Source organism: Narcine bancroftii, chromosome 3, assembly GCF_036971445.1.
Source record: "Narcine bancroftii isolate sNarBan1 chromosome 3, sNarBan1.hap1, whole genome shotgun sequence".
Classification (NCBI taxonomy): domain Eukaryota; kingdom Metazoa; phylum Chordata; class Chondrichthyes; order Torpediniformes; family Narcinidae; genus Narcine; species Narcine bancroftii.
In genome coordinates, this window is record NC_091471.1 from 103771158 (window position 1) to 103797711 (window position 26554).

General features: G+C 40.1%; 1 protein-coding gene and 1 long non-coding RNA gene across 3 annotated transcripts in view; one reads left to right on the forward strand and one right to left on the reverse strand.

Moving 5' to 3' along the window:
* The window catches only part of fryl (furry homolog, like), a 345361-nt gene that overhangs the window by 180890 nt on the left and 137917 nt on the right, over positions 1 to 26554 (forward strand). Inside the window, exons 16-20 of the mRNA XM_069924697.1 lie at positions 7677 to 7809; positions 22925 to 23032; positions 23838 to 24075; positions 24202 to 24387; positions 26300 to 26386. Coding sequence (XP_069780798.1) covers positions 7677 to 7809; positions 22925 to 23032; positions 23838 to 24075; positions 24202 to 24387; positions 26300 to 26386 — 752 coding nt within the window. The remainder of the gene's footprint in view (positions 1 to 7676; positions 7810 to 22924; positions 23033 to 23837; positions 24076 to 24201; positions 24388 to 26299; positions 26387 to 26554) is intronic.
* Positions 1 to 26554, reverse strand: part of LOC138757429 (uncharacterized) — a 68078-nt gene that overhangs the window by 9573 nt on the left and 31951 nt on the right. For both annotated transcript variants that reach the window (XR_011353591.1, XR_011353590.1), the window contains exon 3: positions 23844 to 23998. This is a non-coding gene — a long non-coding RNA (uncharacterized lncRNA). The remainder of the gene's footprint in view (positions 1 to 23843; positions 23999 to 26554) is intronic.

A 26554-nucleotide genomic window follows, 5' to 3' on the forward strand; every position in this document is an offset into this window, starting at 1 on the left:
TCCACATACTTGTGAATTTGCAGAGAACTCCAAGTGGTAGCTAATTTTAATTCACTATCCCATTCGCATGCCCACATGTTTGACAATGATCTCATGCACTGCCAGACTGAGACCACATGCAAATTTGAGAGGAACAACAGTTCATATTTCCATCTGGGGCCTTTCCAACCAGATGGCATTAACATTGAGTCCTCTGGTTTTTGTTAACCCCCCCTTCTCTCCCCTCCCCCTCCCTATTTCTCCTTTCCACTTAGCTCTGTCACTCTCTTTCCATTTCCCTCTGTCTCCTTTCCTCTAGCTCTGCATTTACAGGGCCACTCCCCCCCCCCCCCCCCCCAAATTAGTTCTCTCCTTTTCATCTCCTGTCCTGTACATGTCCTATTATCACCTTTTGTCTATTGGCCTGTGCTCCTCCCTTCTCCCTCTGCCCTTTTATTTCAGCACCTGTTTGATTTTTGTCCATACCTTGAAGAAGACTCTGGCCTGAAATGTTGGTTATATGTCTTCACCTCCTATGGATACTACGAGACCTGCTGAGTTTCTTCAGCACTTTTTATGTTTTTATATCAGATACAGGGTGTTTCATCTTGTATTCATATATGTGAGTTCTTAGACAACACACAGATGAAGGAAAAGGTTCTTTACTTTAAAGATGATATAAATAGCACCATGAGGCAGGCCATGAGGCTGCAAGCCTCCATTACAGATCTGCTTTCAGCCAAGTCTAATCAAACAGTAAGGCATTGCTAGTTGCCTTGCAAGCATGATCACTATCATTATCTTTCTTTCTTAAAACAAAAGTAGCTTACTTTTAACTAACATGTTTTCTTTGTATAACTCTGCAATTTTAAATTTTTAACACCAAAAACTTAAATTTTCAAGATTATAAATATTGGTAACATTTTTTAATCTTGTTTTGTGTGTTCACATTTACATTCACTATAACATGAAGAGTGAATAAAATAGCTCTACTTCATTCTATAAACATTCTATTAAATTTGCTCAATGAGTCTCTTAGGAGGATTCACGTGTCTTGACGATCTCCTGATTGATTGTCCTTGAATCTGAGTTATTGCCTCAGACGATGTCTTCTCAGATGTGCATTCAGGTTGTTCAACAGTATCCGTCTTTCCATCTACTATGGCTGGTCCCATTTGAAGATCTTGATGATTTCTTCGCAGAACAGCACCTTCATTTGTCTGAATGGTGTATGATCTTGGTTGGACTTCACTAAGGACAGTTCCCTTCTGAGTCCATAAGTTTGTTTTGTCCTTTAGCCTTACTTGGTCACCAGGGTAAAGTTCCGGTAGGTTTTTCCTTCCTCTGTCAAAGTAATACATTTGCTGCTTTTCTTTCTGTTGTTCTTTGAATTTGCTCACCTTCTTCCCCCTCTTGTTTTTAGGAGGTTCTCCTGAATGAGTAGGTTTGATCTTGGCCTGGGTCCCATAAGGAGTTGTGCTGGTGGCATACCACATTCCAGCAGCGCTGTGCGATATACCAACATGCTCCGGTAGATGTCTATTCCACTCTCTTTTGCCTTGTTCATCAGTCTTTTCACTGGCGGTACCGATTTTTCCATTAGACCATTGGACTGTGGAAAATGAGGACTTGATGTGGTGTATACAAAGACCCACTCTTTGGCAAACTGTCGGAACTTTAAATTTCAAAACTGGGGTCCATTGTCTGTGAAAACCTCGCTTTCCACGGCATGTTTGGAGAATATGACTTTCATACCTGTTATTACAGCATCGGCAGTGGAGGTGTTCCGTTTACACCCCTCCGGATAGAGGGAGTAATAGTCTTTGACTACAACATAGTCCTTCCCTTGACATTCAAATAGGTCAGTGCCTACCTTCTGATAAGGTCTGTATAGTGCTGGATGTGGCTTTAGTGGTTTTGCAGGATTGCTTGCTTGATATTTCCAGCATGTGATATAGTTTGACACTTCATTTCTTATATAATAGTTGATTCTTGGCCAGTACATCACCTCTCATGCTCTTTTCTTATACTTTTTGATTCCGAGATTACCTCCATGGATTCTTTTTAGCATCATTTTTGGGATTAGGATTTTACTTTCTTTGTAGATGATGTCTTCAACCACTCTTAGATCCACCCTGCAGTTCCAGTACTCTGAAATGTCATGTGAGCAGTCCTGCTTCATGTTGGGCCATCCATCCAAGATGTTTTTTCTCAGTGTTTTGTCTTTGTCTCTGACTTTATGAGCTCCATTTTTGCCTCTGATATGGGCAATGCACTTGTGATCATGTCCACAAAGGCATTCTCGTCTTCATCCATTTTGGTGTTTGCGGGCTCTCTCGTGTCTACAGCACTAGACAACATGTCTGTTGTGTACATTAGCTTACCTGAAGTGTACATTACATTCACTGTATAGCGTTGCAGCCTAATCATCATTCTTTATATTTTAAGTAGACATTCATTTAATGGCTCTTGGAACAATGCAATCAAGGGCTTATGGTCAGTCTCAACACTGATTGCTTGTCCTGACACAAACTGATGAAATCTTTCACAGGCGTATGTGATGCTGAGCAGCTTCTTTTCAATTTGAGCATATCGCTTCTCCGTGTCTTCATTGAGTGTGATGCATGCTCAATGGGCTGCCAGTCAACATATTTTTGCAGAAGAACTGCACTGAGCCCACTATGTGATGCATCTGATGATATCTTGATGAGTCTCACTAGGTCTTAAAAGCTCTAGGTGATACATCTGATGGTATCTTGATGGGTCTCGCTGGGTCATAAAACCTCAGAACTAGTTCCTCTGTGAGCAGTTTCTTTAGTTCATGCCATGACTTTTCATGGTCATGATCCCACTCCCATTCAATGTTCTTTTCTTTTCATTTTCTCAATGGATCCATCTTTTCTGAGAGGTTGGATATGAATTTACCCATATAGTTGATCGTTCCATTAAACCTCTGTACGTCCTTTTTGCATTGTGACCTTGGCATGTTCCCAATGGCTGACACCCTTCTAGGATCTGGTCTGATGCCCTCACTGCCACTATATCCTACATTAGTTCTGTCACCCTGAGCTGACATTTCTCTCTATTCAGCTTCAGGTTTGCTTTTGTTAGTCTCTCATCATGCTCCATTCTTGTGGTTCCCCATATTATGATGTCATCCATTGAGGGTATCAACTCCGTCCAGGTGCTCATAGACCATATGAATAGTTTTGTGATACACTTAAGGAGCTGAGGCAATTCCGTATGGTAACCTTAGAAATCTGTATCTGCCAAATGGACTATTGAATGTGCACAATCTTGAACTTGCTTCATCCAATTTTAACTGCCAAAATCCTGATGATGCATCTAACTTGCTGAAAAACTTTGCCTTTGCAAACTGTGAAATGATTTCTTCATGCATCAGAAGCTTAAAGTGTTCTCTCTTTATTGCCCTGTTTAGATCTCTTGGATCAAAGCAAATTCTAAGCTTTCCATTGTTTTAGTGCACAACAACGAATGAACTCACCCAGTCAGTTGGCTCATCTTTAATGAGTTTATTATAGACTGTCTCTTCTTCGTTTTCCACAATGAGGACTCCTTTTACCAGGTTCAGTTTCTCACAGGCTGTTAAACCTAGTATGGCCTGTACATCCTTTGAATGTTAGCATGTGCTCTTTGTCCTTGTGTTTCACTTTGACCATGCATTCTCCTTGCACTGGTATATTGATACCTAAATATCCTGTAAACTTCACTTTTGTTCCATGTGTCTTTGGTCTTGGTCTAATCTTCTTAAAATCAATCTCTGATATTACATTAATTTGTGCTCCTGTATCCAATTTAACTGAAATGTATATGTCATTCACTTTTAATCTCAACATCCAATCTGTTTTCTTTCTTGTTTTCAGTCACAACATCTACATAGAATTCTTCTACCTCCCTTTGATCTACTGCATGAATCTTGCTTTGTTGCACTTGGTTCCTAGAGCAATGGACATAAAGGTTGCTTTTGTTGCACATATAGCAAGTTTTACCCTATGCTGGACACTTTTTTGGTAGGTGTTGTGTACCGCATCGATGACATGGCTTTCGATTGTCCCTTTCATTTTTGTTCACTGGCCACGCCTCTCTTTCTATTTTGGCGCGCTTTTGTTAAACTGTTTATGTCCGTTCTTGTTCACTGCATCTATGTTGCAGCTAGTTTCACTGAACAGCTTTTTTGCCTGTGTTTTTAGTTTCTGTAGCCCTACAGAGTGCTACAACTTTTTCCAGGTCTAAATTTTTCTTTCTTAGCAGTCTTTCCCTTAGACTTTAGATTTTACCTTTTAAAATATTTCCTTCTAATTTCCTTCATCCCACTTCTGACACCATGTTTTATCTTGTATTCTTATGTGTGAGTTTTTAGACAACACATGGATGAAGGAAAAGGTTCTTTACTTTAAAGTTGTAAACAGCACCATGAGGAAGGCCATGAGGCTGCAAGTCTTCATTACAGTTACTGCACACTGTGTGTCAGTCTCCTGCTGGCAGCCAAGTCTAATCAAACAGTAAGGCATTGCTAGTTGCTTTGCAACCATAATCACAATTATTACACAGGGTTCTGATTTTACATTGCTGCTATCTGCAATTTTCAATCCTCATTATGTTTCTTGCAAACTTTGAAAGCAAGGTGTTTGAATTCCTGTTTTTGAAACCAGAAGAACACTGAAAAAAGGAATATTAAACTGGTTTTCCTGAAACCAGGGAGATTAAGCTGCTATTAATCCTGCTCCTCTTTAAGTCGCATTTCAGTGTTAACTATGATGCCATATTTCTGTGTCTGTATCTCTGTATTTCCTCATCTCATTGCATTGAAGTTTTAACCTGCAATATTCATGGAGAGATATCAACTTGGACACAGGCTCTTTGTCCCACTGAGATATCATGACCATCATCTTTCTATTTACACTAATGCTACCACAGGGCCATATTTTTATTCTCCCTACATTCTCATCTCAATCAATATATAGAGGTAACAACTAGAGAGAGTACAATACTGGGTCTCCTATGGGGGAATGAGACAAGATAGGTTACAGAAGTATGTGTAGGAGAACATTTTGAATCTAGTGATCATAATGCCATTAGTTTAGTTAATTATGGAGAAGGATGGGTCTGGGCATCGGGTTGAGATTCTAAATTGGAGAAAGGACAATTTTGAGGAAACAAGAAAGATCGAGAATGCTTGGATTGGGACAAGCAGTTTTCTGGCGAGGATATGGGAGGTAAGTGGAAGTCCTTCAAAGGTGAAATTTTGAGAGTACACAGTTTGTACATTTATGTCAGGATTAAAGGAAAAATGATCAGGCATAGGGAACCTTGGTTTTCGAGGGATATTGGGGATATGGTTTAGAAAAGAGAGAGGCATATGCAACAAGGAGCAAATGAGGTATTTGAGGAGAATTAAGAAAAAAATCCAAGAAAAACCTCTAGAAAGAAATCAACAAGGCTAAAGGAACACACAAGGTTGCTTTGGCAGGCATTGTGAAGGAAAATCCTAAGGGTTTCTGCAGGTATATTAAGAGCAAAAGTGTAGTAAGGGCAAAATTGAAGATCAAAGTGTTTGGCTATGTATGGAGCCAGAAGAGATGGGGAAAGATCTTAATTTTTTTTTCATCAGTATTTACTCAGGAAACTGGCACAGAGCCTAGGGAAGTAAGGAAAACAAACAGTGAAGGTCATGGAACCTACACAGATTAAAGAGGAAGAGATGCTTGCTGGCTTAAAGAAAATAAGAGTAGATAAATCCCCAGGGTCTGACTAGATATTCCCTCGGACCTTGAGGGAGGCGAATGTAGAAATTGTAGGGGCTTTGGCAAAAATATTTAAAATGTCCTTGGCCATGGGTATGGTGCCAGAGGAATGGAGGTAGCTCATGTTATTCTTTTGTTTAAAAAAAGGCTCCAAAATTAACCCATTAAAATTATAGGGTGGTGAGCCTGTGACGTCAGTAGTAGGTAACATATTGTAAAATGTTCTCAGAGATCAGATATACAAGTATTTGGATTGCCAAGCACTTATTGGGGATAGGCAACATGGCTTTGTGCATGCTAGATCATGTTTAATTAATCTTAAAAAGTTTTTCGAGGAGGTTACGAGGAAATCTGAAAGAAAGGCTATTCATTTTGTCTCCATGGAAGTAAGGCCTTTGACATTGTCTCACATTTGTCAGTGAGGTTCAGGCACTCTGTATTCATGGTGAAGTAGTAAAATGCATTTGACATTGACTATACAGGAGAAGCCAGACAGTGGTAGTGGATGATTGCTTCTCAGACTTGAGGCCTGTGACTAGTGGTGTGCCTCAGGGAGCAGTACTGGGGTGTTGTTTGTCAACTATATCAATGATCTGGCTGATAATTGGATCATCAAGTTTGCAGATGACACGAATGGAGGCATTGTGGACAGTGGGAAAGGCTTTCAAAATTTGCAGAAGGATCTGGTCCAGCCAGAAAGATAGGCTGAAAAATAGCAGTTAGAATTTACTGCAAAGTGTGAGGTGTTGCATTTTGGAAGGACAAACCAAGGACATGCACGGTAAATAATAGGGCACTGAAGAGTGCAGTAGAACAGAGGGATCTGGGAATATAGATAGAGAATTCGCTGAAAGTGGAGTCACAGGTCGATAGGGTTATAAAGAGAGCTTTTGGCATGTTGCCTTCACAAATCAAAGTATTAAATGAAGGAGTTCAGATGTTATGGTGAAATTGTACACTGGTGAAGCCAAATTTGGAGTGTTTGCAGTTTTGGGTCACCTAACTACAGGAAAGATATCAATGAGATTGAAAGAGTGCAGAAAAGATTTACTAGGATGTTGCCTAGACTTCAGTAACAGAGTTACAGGGATGATATCAATTCAAATCCTGTTGAGCTGCAGTCCATTTGGTTGGTATAGATGCCAGCCTCACCCCAAGAACTGTGTCTCAGTGCCCCAAGAACCTTAAGCCTTCCCTCCTGCATCATAGCTACAGATGATTCCATATTCAACATTCAGTGATACCAATGAGAATGGAAAATTTAGCTATTGCACCTTTCACGTGCTGCTTTTTAAACTCTTTCCTTTGAACTCTTTTGCTTAGTCTGAAATTGGTTTCTTAGTACCCGGCTTATTCTCTGCTTCATGTAAAGTTAAAGCTGCCAAAAAGGACACATAGGGTTTGGGGATGTGTGGAAGTAGTTTATTTTGTTTAAACATACAGCACAGTAAAAGGTCATTTCGGCCTATGAGTCTGTCGCCCAATTTACCCCCAAATAACCTACACCCCGGTACATTTTTGAATGGTGGAGAAAACCCATGCAGACATGGGGAGAACGTACAAACTCCTTACAGACAACACGGGATTTGAACCCATGTTTGGTCCCGATCGCTTGGCGCTGTAATGGCGTGGCACTAACTATTACAATAACCAAGCCCGCCCCATGTTGAGAGGAAATAATTTGCTGTAGTTTTCCCTGTGACACAGTTTAAAAAATAAACAAAGATTGTCACACGAGAGAAACTTGCTGAGTTAGTTATGTTAACTAAATATTTTATTTCATTATGATCAGTTTACACAAGGGGAAAATGCTATGCAGAAATATATCTGTAGCTTTTAATACTTCATACGGTTTTCTGTATCTAGTTTCTTTGTTTTTGTTCATAATTTGAATGAAGAAGTGTATTGACTATTCCAATCTCTCTCTGTCAGGAATGTCTTTTTATCACCCACAAGTGAGGAAAGCTCTTGATAGCATTCTTAGACATTTGGATAAGGAAGTGGGAAGATCCATGAGTATGACTAATGTACAAATGTCCAACAAGGAGCCAGAAGATATGATCACGTAAGAAACAAAATTTTAAATTGTAAAAAAAGTGATTAATGAAGCTTCTTTATAAATACAGATTTTAATAATAGCCATCATATTTCCGAATTATTATTTTGTATTGACAAATTTTCACTTCTCATGAAAACATTTTCAATGGGAATCATCAAATGATGCTGAATATCTGTCCTCCTACTCATACTTTTTTTGTGGTAAAGTGTTACAGAATCATGTTATTATTAATCTTTAGTTTATAAATATATTGTTAGTAAAGGGGGTTTGTGGGTTGGAAACGGAAAAACACAAAGACACTTACACACAGAGATGCCATGTCTGCTATGGCCAGCTGTAAGCAGAGCAATAAACACTGGAGTGATTGTCCATTGAAATATTAAAGGCAATGAATGTTTGCTCAAAGAGTCAGTTTAACTGCTACTTCAGAGCATTAAGCAATTTGATTATTGTTATCCATTGAAACCTAAGGCAGCCATGTTAACTTAGAAAGACACCTGGTCAAACAAGCAGCCATTTTGCTTGATGGCTGTGCAGAAAAATGGAGGCATTTGCTTGTAAACTTTTGGGAGAGAGAAACTTCAAACAAAATCAGCGGTGATGTCCTGTGATTGGGACCCTTCAAGAAGACATCTTTAATATTGAACCATGTTTCCTCTGAAGTCAGAGATGCAGTAACCTTCAATGAGAGAGATACTGTTGTGCATTCTCCCTTTGATAGGGAAGGAACACAGAATCAGTGGCTTTGAAGGAAGGGCCACTTCAACTGTCTCTTTATAAAGAGGGGGCAGTTCTAAACCTTGCCTGGGTTAGTGAAATCATCCATGTGAAAAACAAGTTCTGAAACCTCCACGCAAGAGAGGGGAATTTGTGAAAAAGTCATTTGAATGGAGAAATATTTCTCTGAAATCAAATCTACAAGAATTAGAGAGTTTGAAAACTTTTGACCAGCAGTTTAAAGACTCTGAATTTCAATGCAAAGGATTTCTAAGACTAAACTTTAAAATCATCTCTTCAGAATTGTGCCTGAACTGTAATGGTTTGGGATTTTCCCCACACACACATGTATACATTTGCTCATAGTGGGGTTAAGTTTAGAGTTAAATAAGATTTTATATTATTAATAGTTATTAATAAAAACAATTATTGTTTTGATTATATTATTTTGGTGAATTTCTATTACTGCTGGTCTATGTCGTAACAAAAGCTTTTAAATGAATGCCTTTCCTTGCTCTTTCTGTTATGCTTCTCAATATTTTCCCTTCATCTACAGTACTTACACAATTTCCTTTTGAAAGAATGCCATTTAATCTATGCCATTTAATCTATTCCATCTCCTCTGGCCAATCACCTTAAAATGTTACTTTTGGTTACCAAATCTGCTCCACTGAAAACACAAATACCATTTTGGATGCTGTTGTGGGGAGAGGGTGGGAAACTATTGGATAGGATTCTTAGGGACAGGATTTGCAAGCATTTGGAGAAGTAGTGTCTTCTCAGGGATGGTCAGTGTAGCTTTTATGAGGGACAGATTGTGCCTCATGAGCTGAATTGAGTTTTTTTGAGGAGGTGCAAAAATATTCAAGGTAGGGCAATGGATGTGTCTGTGGATTTTAATTAGATGTTTGACAAGGTACCCTTCATAGCCTCATTCAGAAAGACATGAGGCATGTGATATATAATACCGTGGCTGCTTGGATTCTAGATTGGCTTGTTTTCAGAAGTCAAGTGAGTGGAAGAGGATGGAATGTATTCTGCATGGAAGTCAGTGAGTAGTGGCATTCTGCAGGGATCTGCATTTTGTGATTTTTATAAATGACTTGGATGAAGAAGTAGAGGGGTGGGGCAGTAAGGTTGAAGGGTTGTTGTCATAAGTTACAACAGAATGTAGACAGGATTCAGAGTTGGGCAGAGAAATGGCAAATGGAGTTCAATTTGGGTAAGCGTGGAGATGCACTTTAGAAGGTCAAACTTGAAAATGGAGTACACGATTAATGGCAGGATTCTCAACAGTGTGAAAGAACGGGGATCTTGGGGTCCAAGACTGTCTAAGAAATCTGGTTGCCTTACTACAGACAGGATGGAGAAGCTTTGGAGAGGATGGAGAGGAGATTTCCCAGGATGTTGCCTGGTTTGGAGAATTTCTTAAGGTTGATGGAGCTAGGTCTTTTCTCCTTGGTGATGAAGGAAGAGAGGTGACTTGATGGGGGTATACAAGATTATGATAGGCATAGATAGGGGAGAGAGCCAGTACCTTTCTCCTCGGGGAAACAATCACAAATAGGTGAGTGGTGGAAAGTTTAGAGGAGATGCCTGAAGCAAGTTTTTTTTCCCCACAGTGAAAGTGCTGCATGCCTAGAATGCATTGCTGCTGCTGGTGATGGAGGCTAATACAATAGGGTCATTTAAAAAGCTCTTAGACTGGCACATGAATGTAAATAAAATAAAGGGTTATGTGTGAAAAGCACAGAAGGCTTAGATTTTTGTGGAGTAGGATTATATAGTTCAACACATCCTCATGGAACGAACCTCCTGTAGTGTGCTGTAATGTTCCATGTTTTCTTCTCTATTAAAATAGACTGAATGACTCTTTCAAAGAACCATGACTGAAGTAAAGGCTTAGATTTTTTAATTAGAGAATCAGCGAAGACACATGCTGCTAATATTTCTCAAAGTTAATTGGCAATAAATCAAACAAATCCCAATCATCCAGCTGTCAGCTGAGCAGCCTTGTGGAAAAAAAACATTTTCATAGACAGCAAACCAGTAAGAAAGAAGAACATATTAAATTGATTTTGCAAATAGTTTACATTATATTAAGTAAAAATTGGAAATGCAGATAGGCTATCTGAAATGAAATAATTGAAAATTATATTCCTTATATTTAAAATTCTACTGAGCTGAAATGCTCACTTCTGGTTTGCAGTTCCAAAGAGAAACACTGGCTTTCTCTACTGAGCTACTCAGTTTATTTTTGATGTTGGTGTTTGTGCACTGAGGCATGGATGTCAAGGACATGGTGGAGATTGGATAATGCTGTATCTTGTCTTCTCCTCTGATGCTGCGTTCACCACTTCAGATCCAGCCCAACCGCTTGACCTTGGCATAGGTTGAGTAATCCCATTCATTTGAAAGTGGGTGCTGAATTCAAGTTAGAATATATGCAGATAAGTGGTTTGTTTATTTTTATTTGATAATTTGACTCCAGGATTTATTTGATGTTTTTGTTATTAATTTTAATGTTTTACAAATATTAAGCCAATTTGAACTACTTTTAAATGTCTCTTATTATCTTAGCCTTCACTTGTGCTTAGCAGGCTGATTCTCAGATCCTGATGATGAATTGAGCTGGCTACAATCGCATTAGGCAGGCAGGCACCACTGATAGTTACTTGAGGCTCTGGACCTGATGCCCCGTAAAATTAGGCCCATTATATTTCAAAATGTTTATTAGAAAAAAAAATCAAGAGTCCATAAGATTAAAATTATTATTTTAGGGCCAGAGAGGTTGCTAAAGTCATAGAGTTGTTGCACAGAAACAGGCTCTGTGGTGTGCGACAGATTATGTTGTGTTTGTTTGGAATATAGATATGTTTTTGGGATATAAATAGTGGAAGGTTTTTTAGTGCAACAGATTTTATTTAAAATATCAGAGCTCTACTCATGCTAGACATGTCAGCTCCTGAACCTTTGCAAAAGCTTTGGAGAGTGCCCAAGAGACTTCACTAATGGATTGTTGGTTACAAAAAGGCAACAGATGAAAGAACTTGTTGGAGCTACAGATTGTCTGGAGTAGAACTTGCTGTTCTAGGATGATCATGTGGTTTTGCAAACAGAGAGTCAAACAGGTTTTTCTCTGAGAGAGAGATCAATTCTACAGTTTTACAGTCAGCAGCAGCTGGGACTGGAACAGGACAAGCTGGCAAGCTTGTGGAAAACCCCATTTGGAAGATGGGTTGTGAGTGCTTAGTTCAGCCTGGTCAAAGCCCTTGTGGTTCAAGCAAGAGGAGAAGACCGGCTGTCTGAAATAAAGAGGTTATCATCCGGAGAACATTGAGGGGGCAAGTTTCTTCAGCAAGACACTGAAGTGGCTGATTTAAAAAGGAATCAGTTGTGGATGTCCAGCGAACAATAAATCTCTCTCTGAAAACCGACAAGAACCTTCCTGAGCAATAACCATTTACCTTTCAAGAACCAAAGCCTGGTGAACTTCATAAATTTTAAATTCTGTGCACAGTATAAGAATTGCCTGCAACCAGTGAACTTGGAGGAATGACAAGTGAGAATGGACTGTGAATCAAAGAACGTTTCTGAATTTACACACATTGCATATACGTGCGGTTAGAATTAGAAGGGGGTTAAGTTAGGTTTGCTAAGTCAATAGTGATAAGTTAAAAGTGATTATGTTTTCATGTTTAAAGATAATTAAAAGCAACTTTTGTTTAAGTAATCATTTGTCTTGGTGAATATCTATTGCTGCTGGGTTTTGGGGTCCTCTGGGCTCGTAACAGGTGCACCATGTGCTAGTCGTTTCCCCCGCCCCCAGCCTTCTACATTAATGCTGTTTTCCCATGCTAAATTCAAAACCTTCCATGCCATAGCTATGCAAGTGCTTGACTTAAAATCTCTTGAATGTAGTGATTGTATCTGACTCCTCCAGCTTCAGTGGCAGAGTTCCAGAAATCAGCCACTCCCTGTGGGAAAAGAAAATCTTCCCAAATTCTCTTGAAAATTCTTTCCTCTGAAATCTGTGCTCTTGTTTTTGATATCCCTCCCATGGAAAAATTCTCCAAAACAACCACCCTATCTGTGGCTTTTATAATTTTATATACCTTAGCTCCAGCGAAAATAAATCCATCTGAATAATCCCACCCTCTTGTAACTGAAGTGCTCAATTCCAAGCAACATCCTGCTGAACAACCAGATCATTTCTATGGTGGGATGATCTGAACTATACATGATTCTCCGAGTGCAGTTTAACCAGTGTTTTGTAAAGTTGTATGTTACTAAAAAAAACTCAGACCACATACATCAGAGAAAAACATTTTTGGAAGACATTAAACACTTTAACTTCATGTAAATTCAATAGATTTCCCTTTATTTTATTGGAGAAGCCTGCGGAATACATTGCAGGGCTGAATAATTAATAATAGCTTTGTGATTATTTGCATATACCATGCATTTGCCAAAATACTATCCAGTAAAACCTCTGGTAGCTGGCACCTATGGGCATTGGTAGATGCCAGATAAGTGAATTTTCCATCTGCTTTAGTTGCATGATTGGTGCACTAACAGCGAGGTGCACCAAAGTTAAACTTCTATATTTTATTTTATCTATTTATTTCCCGTGATTTTATTGCTGGTTGCTTGAATGCCGGATAACAGGGTTTTACTGTAGTTCTTTTTTATGGTAATAAATGATGAACACTAGAAGTATTAACAACATCACAAGTGCAATGATTATTTGATTATAACTCTGGATATAACTCTAGATTTATATAGGATTTAAAAAATTTTTTAATTATCACAATTAATATGTGATAGTACAGATTCTATCACCAATGTGTATTTGTACAGATTGTAGTGTAGGATGAACCCTTCTCCATTAACAATGGCGTGAAGCAAGGCTGTGTTCTCGCACCAACCCTCTTTTCAATCTTCTTCAGCATGATGCTGAACCAAGCCATGAAAGACCCCAACAATGAAGACGCTGTTTACATCCGGTACCGCACGGATGGCAGTCTCTTCAATCTGAGGCGCCTGCAAGCTCACACCAAGACACAAGAGAAACTTGTCCGTGAACTACTCTTTGCAGATGATGCCGCTTTAGTTGCCCATTCAGAGCCAGCTCTTCAGCGCTTGACGTCCTGCTTTGCGGAAACTGCCAAAATGTTTGGCCTGGAAGTCAGCCTGAAGAAAACTGAGGTCCTCCATCAGCCAGCTCCCCACCATGACTACCAGCCCCCCCACATCTCCATCGGGCACACAAAACTCAAAACGGTCAACCAGTTTACCTATCTCGGCTGCACCATTTCATCAGATGCAAGGATCGACAATGAGATAGACAACAGACTCGCCAAGGCAAATAGCGCCTTTGGAAGACTACACAAAAGAGTCTGGAAAAACAACCAACTGAAAAACCTCACAAAGATAAGCGTATACAGAGCCGTTGTCATACCCACACTCCTGTTCGGCTCCGAATCATGGGTCCTCTACCGGCACCACCTACGGCTCCTAGAACGCTTCCACCAGCGTTGTCTCCGCTCCATCCTCAACATCCATTGGAGCGCTCACACCCCTAACGTCGAGGTACTCGAGATGGCAGAGGTCGACAGCATCGAGTCCACGCTGCTGAAGATCCAGCTGCGCTGGATGGGTCACGTCTCCAGAATGGAGGACCATCGCCTTCCCAAGATCGTATTATATGGCGAGCTCTCCACTGGCCACCGTGACAGAGGTGCACCAAAGAAAAGGTACAAGGACTGCCTAAAGAAATCTCTTGGTGCCTGCCACATTGACCACCGCCAGTGGGCTGATAACGCCTCAAACCGTGCATCTTGGCGCCTCACAGTTTGGCGGGCAGCAGCCTCCTTTGAAGAAGACCGCAGAGCCCACCTCACTGACAAAAGGCAAAGGAGGAAAAACCCAACACCCAACCCCAACCAACCAATTTTCCCTTGCAACCGCTGCAATCGTGTCTGCCTGTCCCGCATCGGACTGGTCAGCCACAAACGAGCCTGCAGCTGACGTGGACTTTTTACCCCCTCCATAAATCTTCGTCCGCGAAGCCAAGCCAAAGAAAAGAGTGTAGGATGACTGATTGGCTGAGAGTGTAGCCACACCTACTGGCAGGTCTTAAAGGATTGCTCCTAGCCAGACCAGGTCATTCTGGACTGGTCAACCTACTTGTGATATGCTCCAGTCTTTTAGTTAATAAAAGCCTTGGTTTGGATCAGCAAGTCTTTGGTTATTTCGACACCTCACTGTCAAAAGACAAAGGAGGAAAAATCCAACCCCAACCCACCAATTTTCCCTTGCAACCGCTGCAACCGTGTCTGCCTGTCCCGCATCGGATTTGTCAGCCACAAACGAGCCTGCAGCTGACGTGGACTTTACCCCTCCATAAATTTTCGTCCGCGAAGCCAAGCCAAAGCCACATTATGTTATTCCACTTTTTAAAATTTTGGCATTTAGATTAAATAAAGCAAATAATGTTGTTATTAAAGATGAGGGAAAACAGGGATTAAAAATTGGGAAATCTCTGAAATTCATATATTTTAATGCCAGGAGTGTTGTAAAAAAGGTGGATGAGCTGAAGGTGTGGATTGATACTTGGAAGTATGATGTGGTAGCGATTAGTGAGACATGGTTGCAGGAGGGATGTGATTGGCAACTGAATATCCCTGGGTTTCGTTGTTTTAGGTGTGATAGAGTCGGAGGGGCAAGAGGAGGTAGGGTTGCATTGCTTGTCAGGGAAAATATTACAGCGGTGCCTAGGAAGGATAGATTAGAGGGCACATCCACGGAGGCTATTTGGGTGGAACTGAGGAGTAGGAAAGGAGAGGTTACACTTGTAGGGGTGTATTATAGACCACCCGGAGGGGACCGAGACCTAGAGGAGCAAATCTGTAGGGAGATAGTAGATATTTGTGATAAGCACAGGGTTGTAATTATGGGAGATTTTAATTTTCCACATATAGATTGGGAAACACATTCTGTGAAAGGACTGGATGGGTTAGAGTTTGTGAAATGTGTGCAAGATAGTTTTTTACAACAATATGTAGAGGTGCCGACCAGAGAAGGAGCAGTGTTAGATCTACTGTTGGCAAATGGGATGGGTCAAGTGACGGAGGTTAGTGTTGGCAAGCACTTCGGGTCCAGTGATCATAATGCCATCAGCTTCAATGTCATTATGGAAAGAGAGAAATCAGGGCCAAGGATTGAGGTTTTTGATTGGGGAAAAGCTAGATTTGAGGAGATGCGAAAGGACTTGCAGGGTGTGCATTGGGACAATTTGTTTTATGGGCAGGATGTAGTAGAGAGATGGAAGTCTTGTAAAGATCAGATTTTGAGAGTGCAAAAGCTTTATGTTCCTGTTAGGTTAAAAGGAGGGGCAAAAGGTTTGAGAGAGCCGTGGTTTTCAAGGAATATTGGAAACTTGGTTCGAAGAAAAAGGGAGGCGTACATTAGATATAAGAAGCATGGAGTTAAGGAGATGTTTGAAAGATACATTGAATGTAAGAGGAATCTTAAGAGAGGAATTAGGAAAGCTAAAAGAAGGTACGAGAAAACTATGGCAAGCAGGGTGAAAACTAATCCAAAAGAGTTCTACAAATATGTTAATGGTAAGAGGAAAGCTAGAGACAAAATTGGTCCCTTAGAAAATCAGAGCGGAAAACTGTGTGTGGAGCCTAGAGAAATGAGGGAGATATTGAACAGTTTCTTTTCTTCGGTATTCACTAAGGAGAAGGATATTGGGAGATGTGAGATAAAAAAAAGCAAATTGGGTAAATATGGGGAATTTAGAGATTACAAAAGGTGTAGTTTTAAGGCTTTTGAAGAATATAAAGGTGGATAAGTCTCCGGGACCAGACGGGATCTTCCCCAGGACATTGAGAGAAGTGAAGGAGGAAATAGCAGAGGCTCTGGCGGTAATTTTCCAAATGTCATTAGATATGGGGATAGTGCCGGAAGATTGGCGCATTGCGCATGTGGTTCCGTTATTTAAAAAGGGTTCAAGGAGGAAGCCTGGCAACTATCGGCCTGTAAGTTTGACGTCTGTGGTAGGTAAATTAATGGAGAAAATTCTTAGAGATAGTACTTATAAACATCTGGATAGACAGGGTCTGATCAGGAGCACTCAACATGGATTTGTGGGAGGAAGGTCATGTTTGACCAATCTGATTGAATTTTTTGAAGAGGTGACTAGGAATGTGGATGAGGGTAGCACAGTGGATGTTGTCTATATGGACTTCAGTAAGGCCTTCGATAAGGTACCACATGGAAGGTTAGTTAGGAAGGTGCAGTCTTTAGGTATAAATTTTAAGATAGTCAAATGGATTGAACATTGGCTGAAAGGGAGAGGCCAGAGAGTGGTAGTGGATAATTGTCTGTCAGGTTGGAGGCCGGTGACCAGTGGTGTGCCTCAAGGATCTGTATTGGGCCCATTGTTGTTCGTTATATACATTAATGATCTAGATGATGGGGTGGTGAATTGGATTAGTAAATATGCAGATGATACTAAGATAGGTGGAATAGTGGATAATGAAGAAGGTTTTCAAGGATTGCAGAGGGATTTGGGCTGCTTAGAAAAGTGGGCTGAAAAATGGCAGATGGAATTTAATGCTGATAAGTGTGAGGTGCTTCATTTTGGTAAGAAGAATCAGAATAGGACATACGTGGTAAATGGGAGAGCATTGAGGAATACAGAAGAGCAGAAAGATTTAGGAGTGACGGTACATCGTTCCCTGAAGGTAGAAACTCACGTGAATAGGGTGGTGAAGAAGGCTTTTAGTATGCTGGCCTTTATCAATCATTGCATGGAATATAGGAGTTGGGAGGTGATGTTGAGATTGTATAAGACATTGGTGCGGCCTAATTTGGAGTTCTGTATGCAGTTCTGGTCGCCTAATTATAGGAAGGATATAAACAGAGTGGAGAGAGTGCAGAGAAGGTTTACCAGAATGTTACCTGGGTTTAAGCATCTAGAGTATAGGGAGAGATTGGACAGATTAGGTCTTTATTCTTTGGAGCGTAGAAGGTTGAGAGGGGATTTGATAGAAGTATTTAAGATTATGAAAGGGATAGACAGAGTGGATGTGGATAGACTATTTCTGTTAAGAGGAGGAAAGATTAAAACAAGAGGACATGAGTTAAGAATTAAGGGGCAGAGGTTTAGAGGTAACATGAGGGGGAACTTCTTTACTCAGAGAGTGGTAGCTGTGTGGAATGATCTTCCGGGAGAAATAGTGGCGGCGGAGTCAATTGTATTATTTAAGAAAAGGTTGGACAGGTATATGGATGAGAAGAAGATGGAGGGTTATGGGCATTGTGCAGGGAGGTGGGACTAGAAAGGGGTGTTTGGTTCGGTGCGGACTAGAAGGGCCTAATGGCCTGTTTCCGTGCTGTAATTGTTATGTTATGTTATATGTTATGTTAAAATCGACTTGTACAAGAAATATATAAATTGATGTTCTCTCACATTTTTTAATGCATTGAAATTGAATGAACCATTCAATAATGTGACTGTTGAACTTAAGGACTTGGAGCAGGAGTAGAAAGTTTGTCGCATTGAGCCTCCTCTGCCATTTATTAAGATTGTGGCTGATCTGGATGTAATTTCTCCTCTACCAACCTGCCTTTTCTCCATTCCCCTACTCTGCAAAAATCTAGCTCACTGTGCCTTAAATATGTTTAATGAGGCAGCCTCCACTGCTTTCTTACACAGAGAATTCCAGACTTATTACTCTCTGGGAAAAGCAATTCCTCCTCATTTCTATCCTAAATCTACCCCCACAAATCCTGGAGCCATATCCCCTAGTTTTAGTCTCGTGCAAGTGGAAACAACTTTCCTGCCTTTCTCATATCTATCTCTTTCATAATTTTATGTTTCATTTAGATGCCCATTCTTTCTTATGAATTCCATCTGGAGTTCCTTACGACTTAATCTCTCCTCAAATGCTGACCCCTTCAACTGTGAAATCAACTTGATGAGCCTTCTCTGTACCACCTCCAAAGGCAGTGTATCTTTTTTTTCAAGAAAGGAGATCGGAACTGCACATAATGCTGCAGGTGCAGCTTATCCAGTACTCTGCACAGTTGCAGTGGAAACTCCCTGCTCTTCAATTCAATCCCTCTAGCATTTGCCTTCTTAGCCAGTTGTACCATTGATTAAAAAAAATTAGTTGTGTCCACATTTTAAGTCTTGTGGGCCACATAATAGAACCTTTTTTTTAATAAGAAACTTCTTGCTAGTTCAACTAAAGATTTCACTTTTTGACACTCAGATACTAGCTGAGTATGCTGGCCTTTATCAATCATTGCATGGAATATAGGAGTTGGGAGGTGATGTTGAGATTGTATAAGACATTGGTGCGGCCTAATTTGGAGTTCTGTATGCAGTTCTGGTCGCCTAATTATAGGAAGGATATAAACAGAGTGGAGAGAGTGCAGAGAAGGTTTACCAGAATGTTACCTGGGTTTAAGCATCTAGAGTATAGGGAGAGATTGGACAGATTAGGTCTTTATTCTTTGGAGCGTAGAAGGTTGAGAGGGGATTTGATAGAAGTATTTAAGATTATGAAAGGGATAGACAGAGTGGATGTGGATAGACTATTTCTGTTAAGAGGAGGAAAGATTAAAACAAGAGGAGATTCGCCATTAGCATTGCTGAATGCCCCCTTAAAGTCAGAGAAAGAGAAGCAAAAGAGTCCTCCCAGAATCGATGAGTGTCCATGGATTCACCTCCAGCATTCCTGCAGCTGCCCAAAACTCCAGTTCAAAACATCAGCAACTTGAACCCGGATCCAAACCTCTGGCACCCAGGGCCTATCGAGAGTCTTCTTTGCCCTCGGCATCCTCTTGAATACCGGTTCTGATACCTGGTTCTCATGAGCCGGTCACCAGTAGCCTGTAGCCAGGTGTCAGTCCATATAACCATATAACCACTTAAAGCACAGAACAGGCCAGTTCGGCCCTACTAGTCCATGCCGTAGCAAATCCCCACCCTCCTAGTCCCACTGACCAGTACCCGGTCCATACCCCTCTAGTCCCCTCCTATCCATGTGACGATCCAGTCTTTCCTTAAATGTAACCAATGATCCCGCCTCAACCACGTCTGCTGGAAGCTCATTCCACATCCCCACCACCCTCTGCGTAAAGAAATTTCCCCTCATGTTCCCCTTATAATTTTCCCCCTTCAATCTTAAACCATGTCCTCTAGTTTGAATCTCCCCCTTTCTTAATTGAAAAAGCCTATCCACATTTACTCTGTCTGTCCCTTTTAAAATCTTAAACACCTCTATCAAGTCCCCTCTCAATCTTCTACGCTTCAGAGAAAAAAGCCCCAGTCTGCACAACCTTTCCCTGTAACTCAGACCCTGAAATCCTGTCCACATTCTCGTGAACCTTCTCTGCACTCTCTCTATTTTGTTTATATCTTTCCTATAATTTGGTGACCAAAACTGTACACAGTACTCCAAATTTGGCCTCACCAATGCCTTGTACAATTTCATCATAACCTCCCTACTCTTGAATTCAATACTCCGATTTATGAAGGCCAACATTCCAAATGCCTTCTTCACCACACCATCTACCTGAGTATCAGCCTTGAGGGTACTATTTACCATCACTCCTAAATCCCTTTGTTGCTCTGCACATCTTAATAGCCTACCATTTAATGCATATGACCTATTTAGATTTGCCTTTCCAAAATGTAACACCTCACACTTACCTGTATTAAATTCCATCAGCCATTTCTCAGCCCACACCTCCAGCCTTCCTAAATCACCTTTTAATCTACGGTAATCTACCTCACTGTCCACAATACCACCAATCTTTGTGTCATCTGCAAACTTGCTTATCCAATTCTCCACCCCTAATCCAGATCGTTAATATATATAACAAATAATAGTGGACCCAGGACCGAACCCTGAGGAACTCCACTAGTCACCGGCCTCCAATTGGACAAACAATTTTCTACCACTACTCTCTGACACCTCCCATCCAACCACTGCTGAATCCATTTCACTACCTCTTTATTTATACCTAATGCCTCCACCTTTTTTCCTAACCTCCTGTGGGGAACTTTGTCAAAAGCTTTACTAAAGTCCAAATAGACAACATCCACAGCTTTCCCTTCATCAACCTTTTTTGTAAACCCCTCGAAGAACTCAATCAGGTTTGTCAAGCATGATCTACCCCTGACAAAACCATGCTGATTACTCCCTATCAATACCTGTACCTCCAAAAATTTGTAAAATAGCATCCCTCAGAACACTTTCCATCAACTTGCCCACCACAGACGTCAGACTTACAGGCCTATAATTCCCACGTTTGCATTTGGACCCTTTCTTGAACCACATGTACCACTCTCCAATCCTTTGGTACCACCCCCGTAGCCAGTGACATCCTAAATATCTCTGTTAATGGCCCCACTAACTGTCCACTAGCCTCCCTGAGTGTCCTAGGGAATATTTTGTCCGGTCCGGGTGATTTATCCACCTTTATCTTTTTTAACACAGCCATCACTACCTCCTCGGTTATCCTTATATGCTTCATGACCTCCCCACTATTTTTCTTTACTTCAACTGGTTCAACATTTTTTTCCCTAGTGAATACCGAGGCAAAGAAATCATTCAAAATTTCCCCCATTTCCTCAGACTTCTCACTCAGCCTACCCTCGCTATCTACAAGGGGTCCAATTTTATCTCTCACTAATCTTTTACTTTTAATGTATTTATAGAAACCCTTTGGATTTATTTTTACTCTGTCAGCCAAAGCCTCTTCATGCCTTTTTTTGGCCTTTCTAATTTCTTTCTTAAGATTCCTTCTACATTCCTTGTAGTCCTCCTTCAACTTCTCAGCTCCCTGCTCTTTATACCTCTTGTACACCTCCCTTTTTCTCCTAACCAAATTTCCAATATTCCTCGAAAACCAAGCCTATCTATGACTTCCTTTGATCCACACTGGGACATAACTACTCTGTACCCTCAATCTCCCATGATCACTACCTTATGATTTTCACTCATATACGTTATCTCCCTACAAATTTGTTCCTCTAATTTTCTTGGCCCATTTGGTGGTCTGTAATACACCCCTATTAGCACCCTCTTACCTCCTCTACCCCTCAATTCCACCCAAACAGCCTCACTGGTCGATCCCTCCATACCATCCTGCCACTTCACGGCAGTAATGTCCTCCTTAACAAGCAGAGCAACTCCTCCTTTTTTACCCCCTGATCTATCACATCTAAAACAAATGTATCCTGGAATATTAAGTTGCCAGTCCTGCCCCTCTTGTAGCCAGGTCTCACTAATTGCCACAATATCGTGACCCCAAGTATCTATCCATGCTCTCAGCTCATCTACCTTGTTCACTATGCTTCTTGCATTAAAATATATGCATCTCAGAGAATGACCCTCACTTATATTCTCTTTTTTACCTTCTACCCTAATCTCCATCCTACCTTTGTTATCTTTTTTATTCCTAGCTAGGTGGCCATACTCCCTGGACACTGCTCTCACACTCTGTTCCTTTGACCTCAAGTCGCCAGGAGCCCGCAGCCTTTGAGAGTTCCTCGCCTGCATGTCGGCAACAGCTCACCACCTGTGTGTGTCCTTCAGCAGAAGAACCCTTCACTGGTCTGCCACATCCTTAGGATTAACTCCTCTACTTCTCCTTACCAGGGGGAGTTCTCCCTGTTGCTGGTGCTCTGTACCAGTCCAGAATCTGCAACCCCTCGAGGCCACTGCCTAACCCCAGCACCGCCACCTTGGGCCCATACCCTGTGGTCACAGGATTTGAAATAAAACACTATCAGCTCCTTTAATAGGCCATTTATAACCAGTAGGGAGCAGTTGGACATAGGACTGGGCATTTGGACCCTGCGGGGAAGCGCTGTGTCTCCATTCTCCGCTATCCCTGGGTCCGCACCAGCCCTGGCTAGCACTACCTTGTTTTTTTCATCCCATAGATGCAGCAGATTGTGTCTTAAACTCGTATGCAATGTGTCAAACTCTTTGTTTGTTTTCATGCATTTTTCTGGAATGTTTAACTAAACATTCCATCTTAATTAATTTTTTTAATTCCTCAGTCGTGGTCCCCTGCCATTTCTGAAAACATTGCCAAGGTATATTTTTCCTGTTTGTTTATTGTCTTGAAAACAACAATCACTGCAACTTTTGAGAGTAAGTCAGTTTTCTTGACATTTGAAATTGCAGATGCTTGGAAATTTCTATTGCTCATCAGTTTAATCTATTAATAATCCTTTTGGGATTACCTGACCAGAAAATCTTTGGGTGAAAGAATTAAAAATGCCATTCTTAGTGCAATTCTTTGTATCTATGAATGACCCTTGGAAGTTTTAGTGATTAACTCTTTCAACATTTTTATCTTTTAATAGGGGAGAAAGAAAGCCTAAGATTGATCTTTTTCGGACTTGTGTGGCTGCCATACCCAGGCTGATTCCGGATGGCATGAACAGAGCAGAACTTGTTGAACTCTTGGCAAGGTGATATGTTTGTATTAATAAAAAATAAAATGTGATGAATTTTAGATCTTTGACAATGTAGACATGTTCTAATACTTAGAATAGCATCACCACACAATGCTTGAAATGCATCCTTTGATGAACGTATATTTTGGCCTTGTGAAAAACCAAATCTGGCATTTGCTGAAACGAACTGGTTGACTTGCACAATTGTAAAATCATTCTTTTTAAAATTGAGAACTGAAATTTAGCTTTCAAAAAAGTTATCATGGCAAAGAATAAAGGATGCCAGCTTAGATTTTTTTAATGAAGATCGTTGCACTGAAGCAATAACTGTTTCTCGGTGAGTGTATTTATGATTTCCATTTTTTCTTTTCTTTAATATCATTTTTTGTTTGCTCTTTGAAAACTACATGTTTTTAAAGAAACAAATGCTGCAAATGCTGGAATATTGACAAGCAGAGAATTTCTGGAAGGTCTCAGCAGGTCAGGCAGAAGTCATGAATAGAAATAGTCAACATTTTGGGTATGAACCCTATATGAAGTCAATAATAGAATAGTTAAAATTATATGTTAAAAGGGGGATAGAAACCCCAGCTCCTTTCCCCTTTTGTATCTATAATTGCACTTATGCTATCTGAGTCATGACACAGTGTTCAGACCCAAAATGTTAACTTGACCATTTCTATCCATATACGCTTTCTGACCTGCTGACTCCCTCCAGCAATTCTTTGTTTGCTGTGTATTTTAAAGTTGAGACAAATGTATTGTGCGCTAGAAATTTGTTACTTGGTAATTAGGCATCTTTTTGAAAAACAAAATATAGACTCACCATACACATGGATGAAGAACTTCGTGGTCTGGCATTCACTACCCTGCAAGCTTTAATGGTTGACTTTCCAGACTGGAGGGAGGATGTTCTCTCTGGGTTTGTGTCATTCATTATCCGAGAAGTCAATGATGTCCATCCAACACTTCTTGATAACTCTGTCAAGATGTTAGTACAGTTAATAAACCATTGGAAACAAGCAGTTCAATCTCATGTGAAAGGCCATGATCTGCAGGTAATGACTAAACAGATATTTTGAATTTTTTTGAAAAATCTATAATTCTTCATTGCAGTTCAATTGCTGACTTATTTTATAATTTAATACTTCTTCCTTATTCACATTTTGGTTTGTTGTTCACAGCGATCTGCTCCCAATGGAACTGCCCACACACTTCCCCTGGAACGGAGCCCTTATTCCTCTGTTTTCCATGCAGTGGAAGGTTTTGCTTTAGTGGTTCTCTGTAGCTGTCGGCCAGCTACCAGGAGACTTGCTGTCAATATTCTAAGAGAAATTAGAAGTTTGTTTGCAGCTTTAGGGCTTTCAAAGGTCAGTGCCAGAATTAATTAAATTTTATTATTAAAAGTTGTGGAAGGCAGTATTGGTGTTCACATCACATCCTCCTGTGTTGCCCTATCCAGATGTTCTACATTTCTGTGCTAGTCATTGTAAACTGATTTAAAAATGTTGATTAAAGAACTGTACATATTATTATGAATATCTTTGAAACAATGTTTACATGTAAAAAAGTAAAGCTTTGAAATGAAGAATTATTCTTTCAGAAAGTATACCATGCTGAAAGAATTGTTGTTTCTGTTTGGAATTGTCACTATCTTAGAATCATGTGACATGGAACAGAGCAACCCAAGATGTCCCTACTCGAGTGATTCTGAGCATGATATCTGATTCTGTGTATAGTATCTTTTCTGCATTAAATATTTATTCATCATCTCCTCAGAAAATTTAATGGCCTTGATCACTTTCTTTATCAAAGGATTCAATGCCTTAACAAGTTGGGGACGGGGTACTGAACTTTAAGATCAGCCATGATCTCATTGAATGGCGGAGCAGGCTCGAAGGGCCGAATGACCTACTCCTGCTCCTATCTTCTAGGTTTCTATGTTTTTATTGATAAAGAGAAAACTTATCCACTTGCACAGTGGTAATTTTACATTGGTCACCTATACAGTTTTTCCTTTTTCATTCTTGTTTTTTTTTAAATATATTTAATTTTCAAACAGTCTGGTTAACGTCCAGTTCAATGTAATCAAATGAATTAGAGTGAAAAATATTTAGCATATATGATAATATACTGCTTGTGCCTGGTTTAAAAATGACACAAATACCTGGGATTTAGCTGGTCTGCCTTTTTAGTATCACCTTCTACTCGTGCAAAGCAGACTTGGGCATGTTTATAGAACCAAGTTAGAATTGCTTTTGAAAATAGGTGGTTATATTTGTATTATTTGAAAGCAAATAGATCTGAGTCAATCTTGTGTTTTGCCAGTAATTCAGAAAAGGAATAGTTGCCTCATCATTTCAAGACCAAGCTTTGCAAAATGGAAATGTAGAATATGCTGGACATTGATGGGTACCTGACTTTTTACCTTGTAGCTTATGGAGAATCCAGGAGTGGTTCTATATTGTCCTGAGCTGGGAGTAAGATACACTGTGTTTCTGGCACCTCGACTTTATGCTGATTGCAGCTAGAACACCCAATATGATCTCCAGTTATGTGTTTGGAGCTGCTCAATTTAAAATTTCAATGTTTTATATTTTCTGTATTTGACTTTATTTTGTTTTTTCATAATTAACATTAAAATGTAAGATTAAAGATTTTACATTTTTAAATGATTTAAATCTGTTTCACCCATTTTAAATAGCTGATTATCACAGGTATTTAGAAAAAGTTGAGAAGACCATCAACAGATGTAAGCTGTCAATAGGCCATCAGGACAATCTGCAGCAGATCCTCAGCTTTAAAATCATTTGAGGCTCACGAACTGGCAGCACGACATTAAGCTCTTGGGGAGTTGTGTGTGTATAACCATGAGGAAAATCTGACCATTGGCTCTTTGGCAACGCTATTATATTTGGCTCTATATTTATTTGTCCTGCTTACATTTTGTAAACCCAAATGTTTAAGGGCTTTTAACATTGTTGTCCCATTGGTCAATAAATTCTCAATCGAAACATAGGATTTAACCTTCAAAATTTACTTCTGAAGCTTTGCAGTAGCCGTTATTATATCAAGAAAGCTTTATAATTGTCAGTAATGGTTCAATTGATGAATATCATCATCTTTTTTAACAAAATTTCTGAAATGTTTTCTGTATTTTATTTGGCTGGCTGCACTCCTGCCGATTTGCCCATTTGGCAACACTGCATGTTCCTCAATTGCATTCATGCTTTATTTAACACATTGTGAAACAACAAATATTATTTTTTTTCTCTTTCTCAGGGGGATGAAGAGCTGGCAATTGATGTCATGGATCGCTTAAGCCCTTCCATCTTGGAAAGCTTTATACACCTTACTGGGGCAGACCAGGTAGACCAGTGAGCTAAAACTGGTTGATATATTATGGCTTGAAGGCTTTTATTCTGTTGGCATTTTTGAGTACATTATAAATATGTTTTATGAACCTAATTTGTTTATTCAGAAACTATTACTGGTACTTGGTGCTCGCATAGAGTCCCATTTTGAGATGGTGAAAAC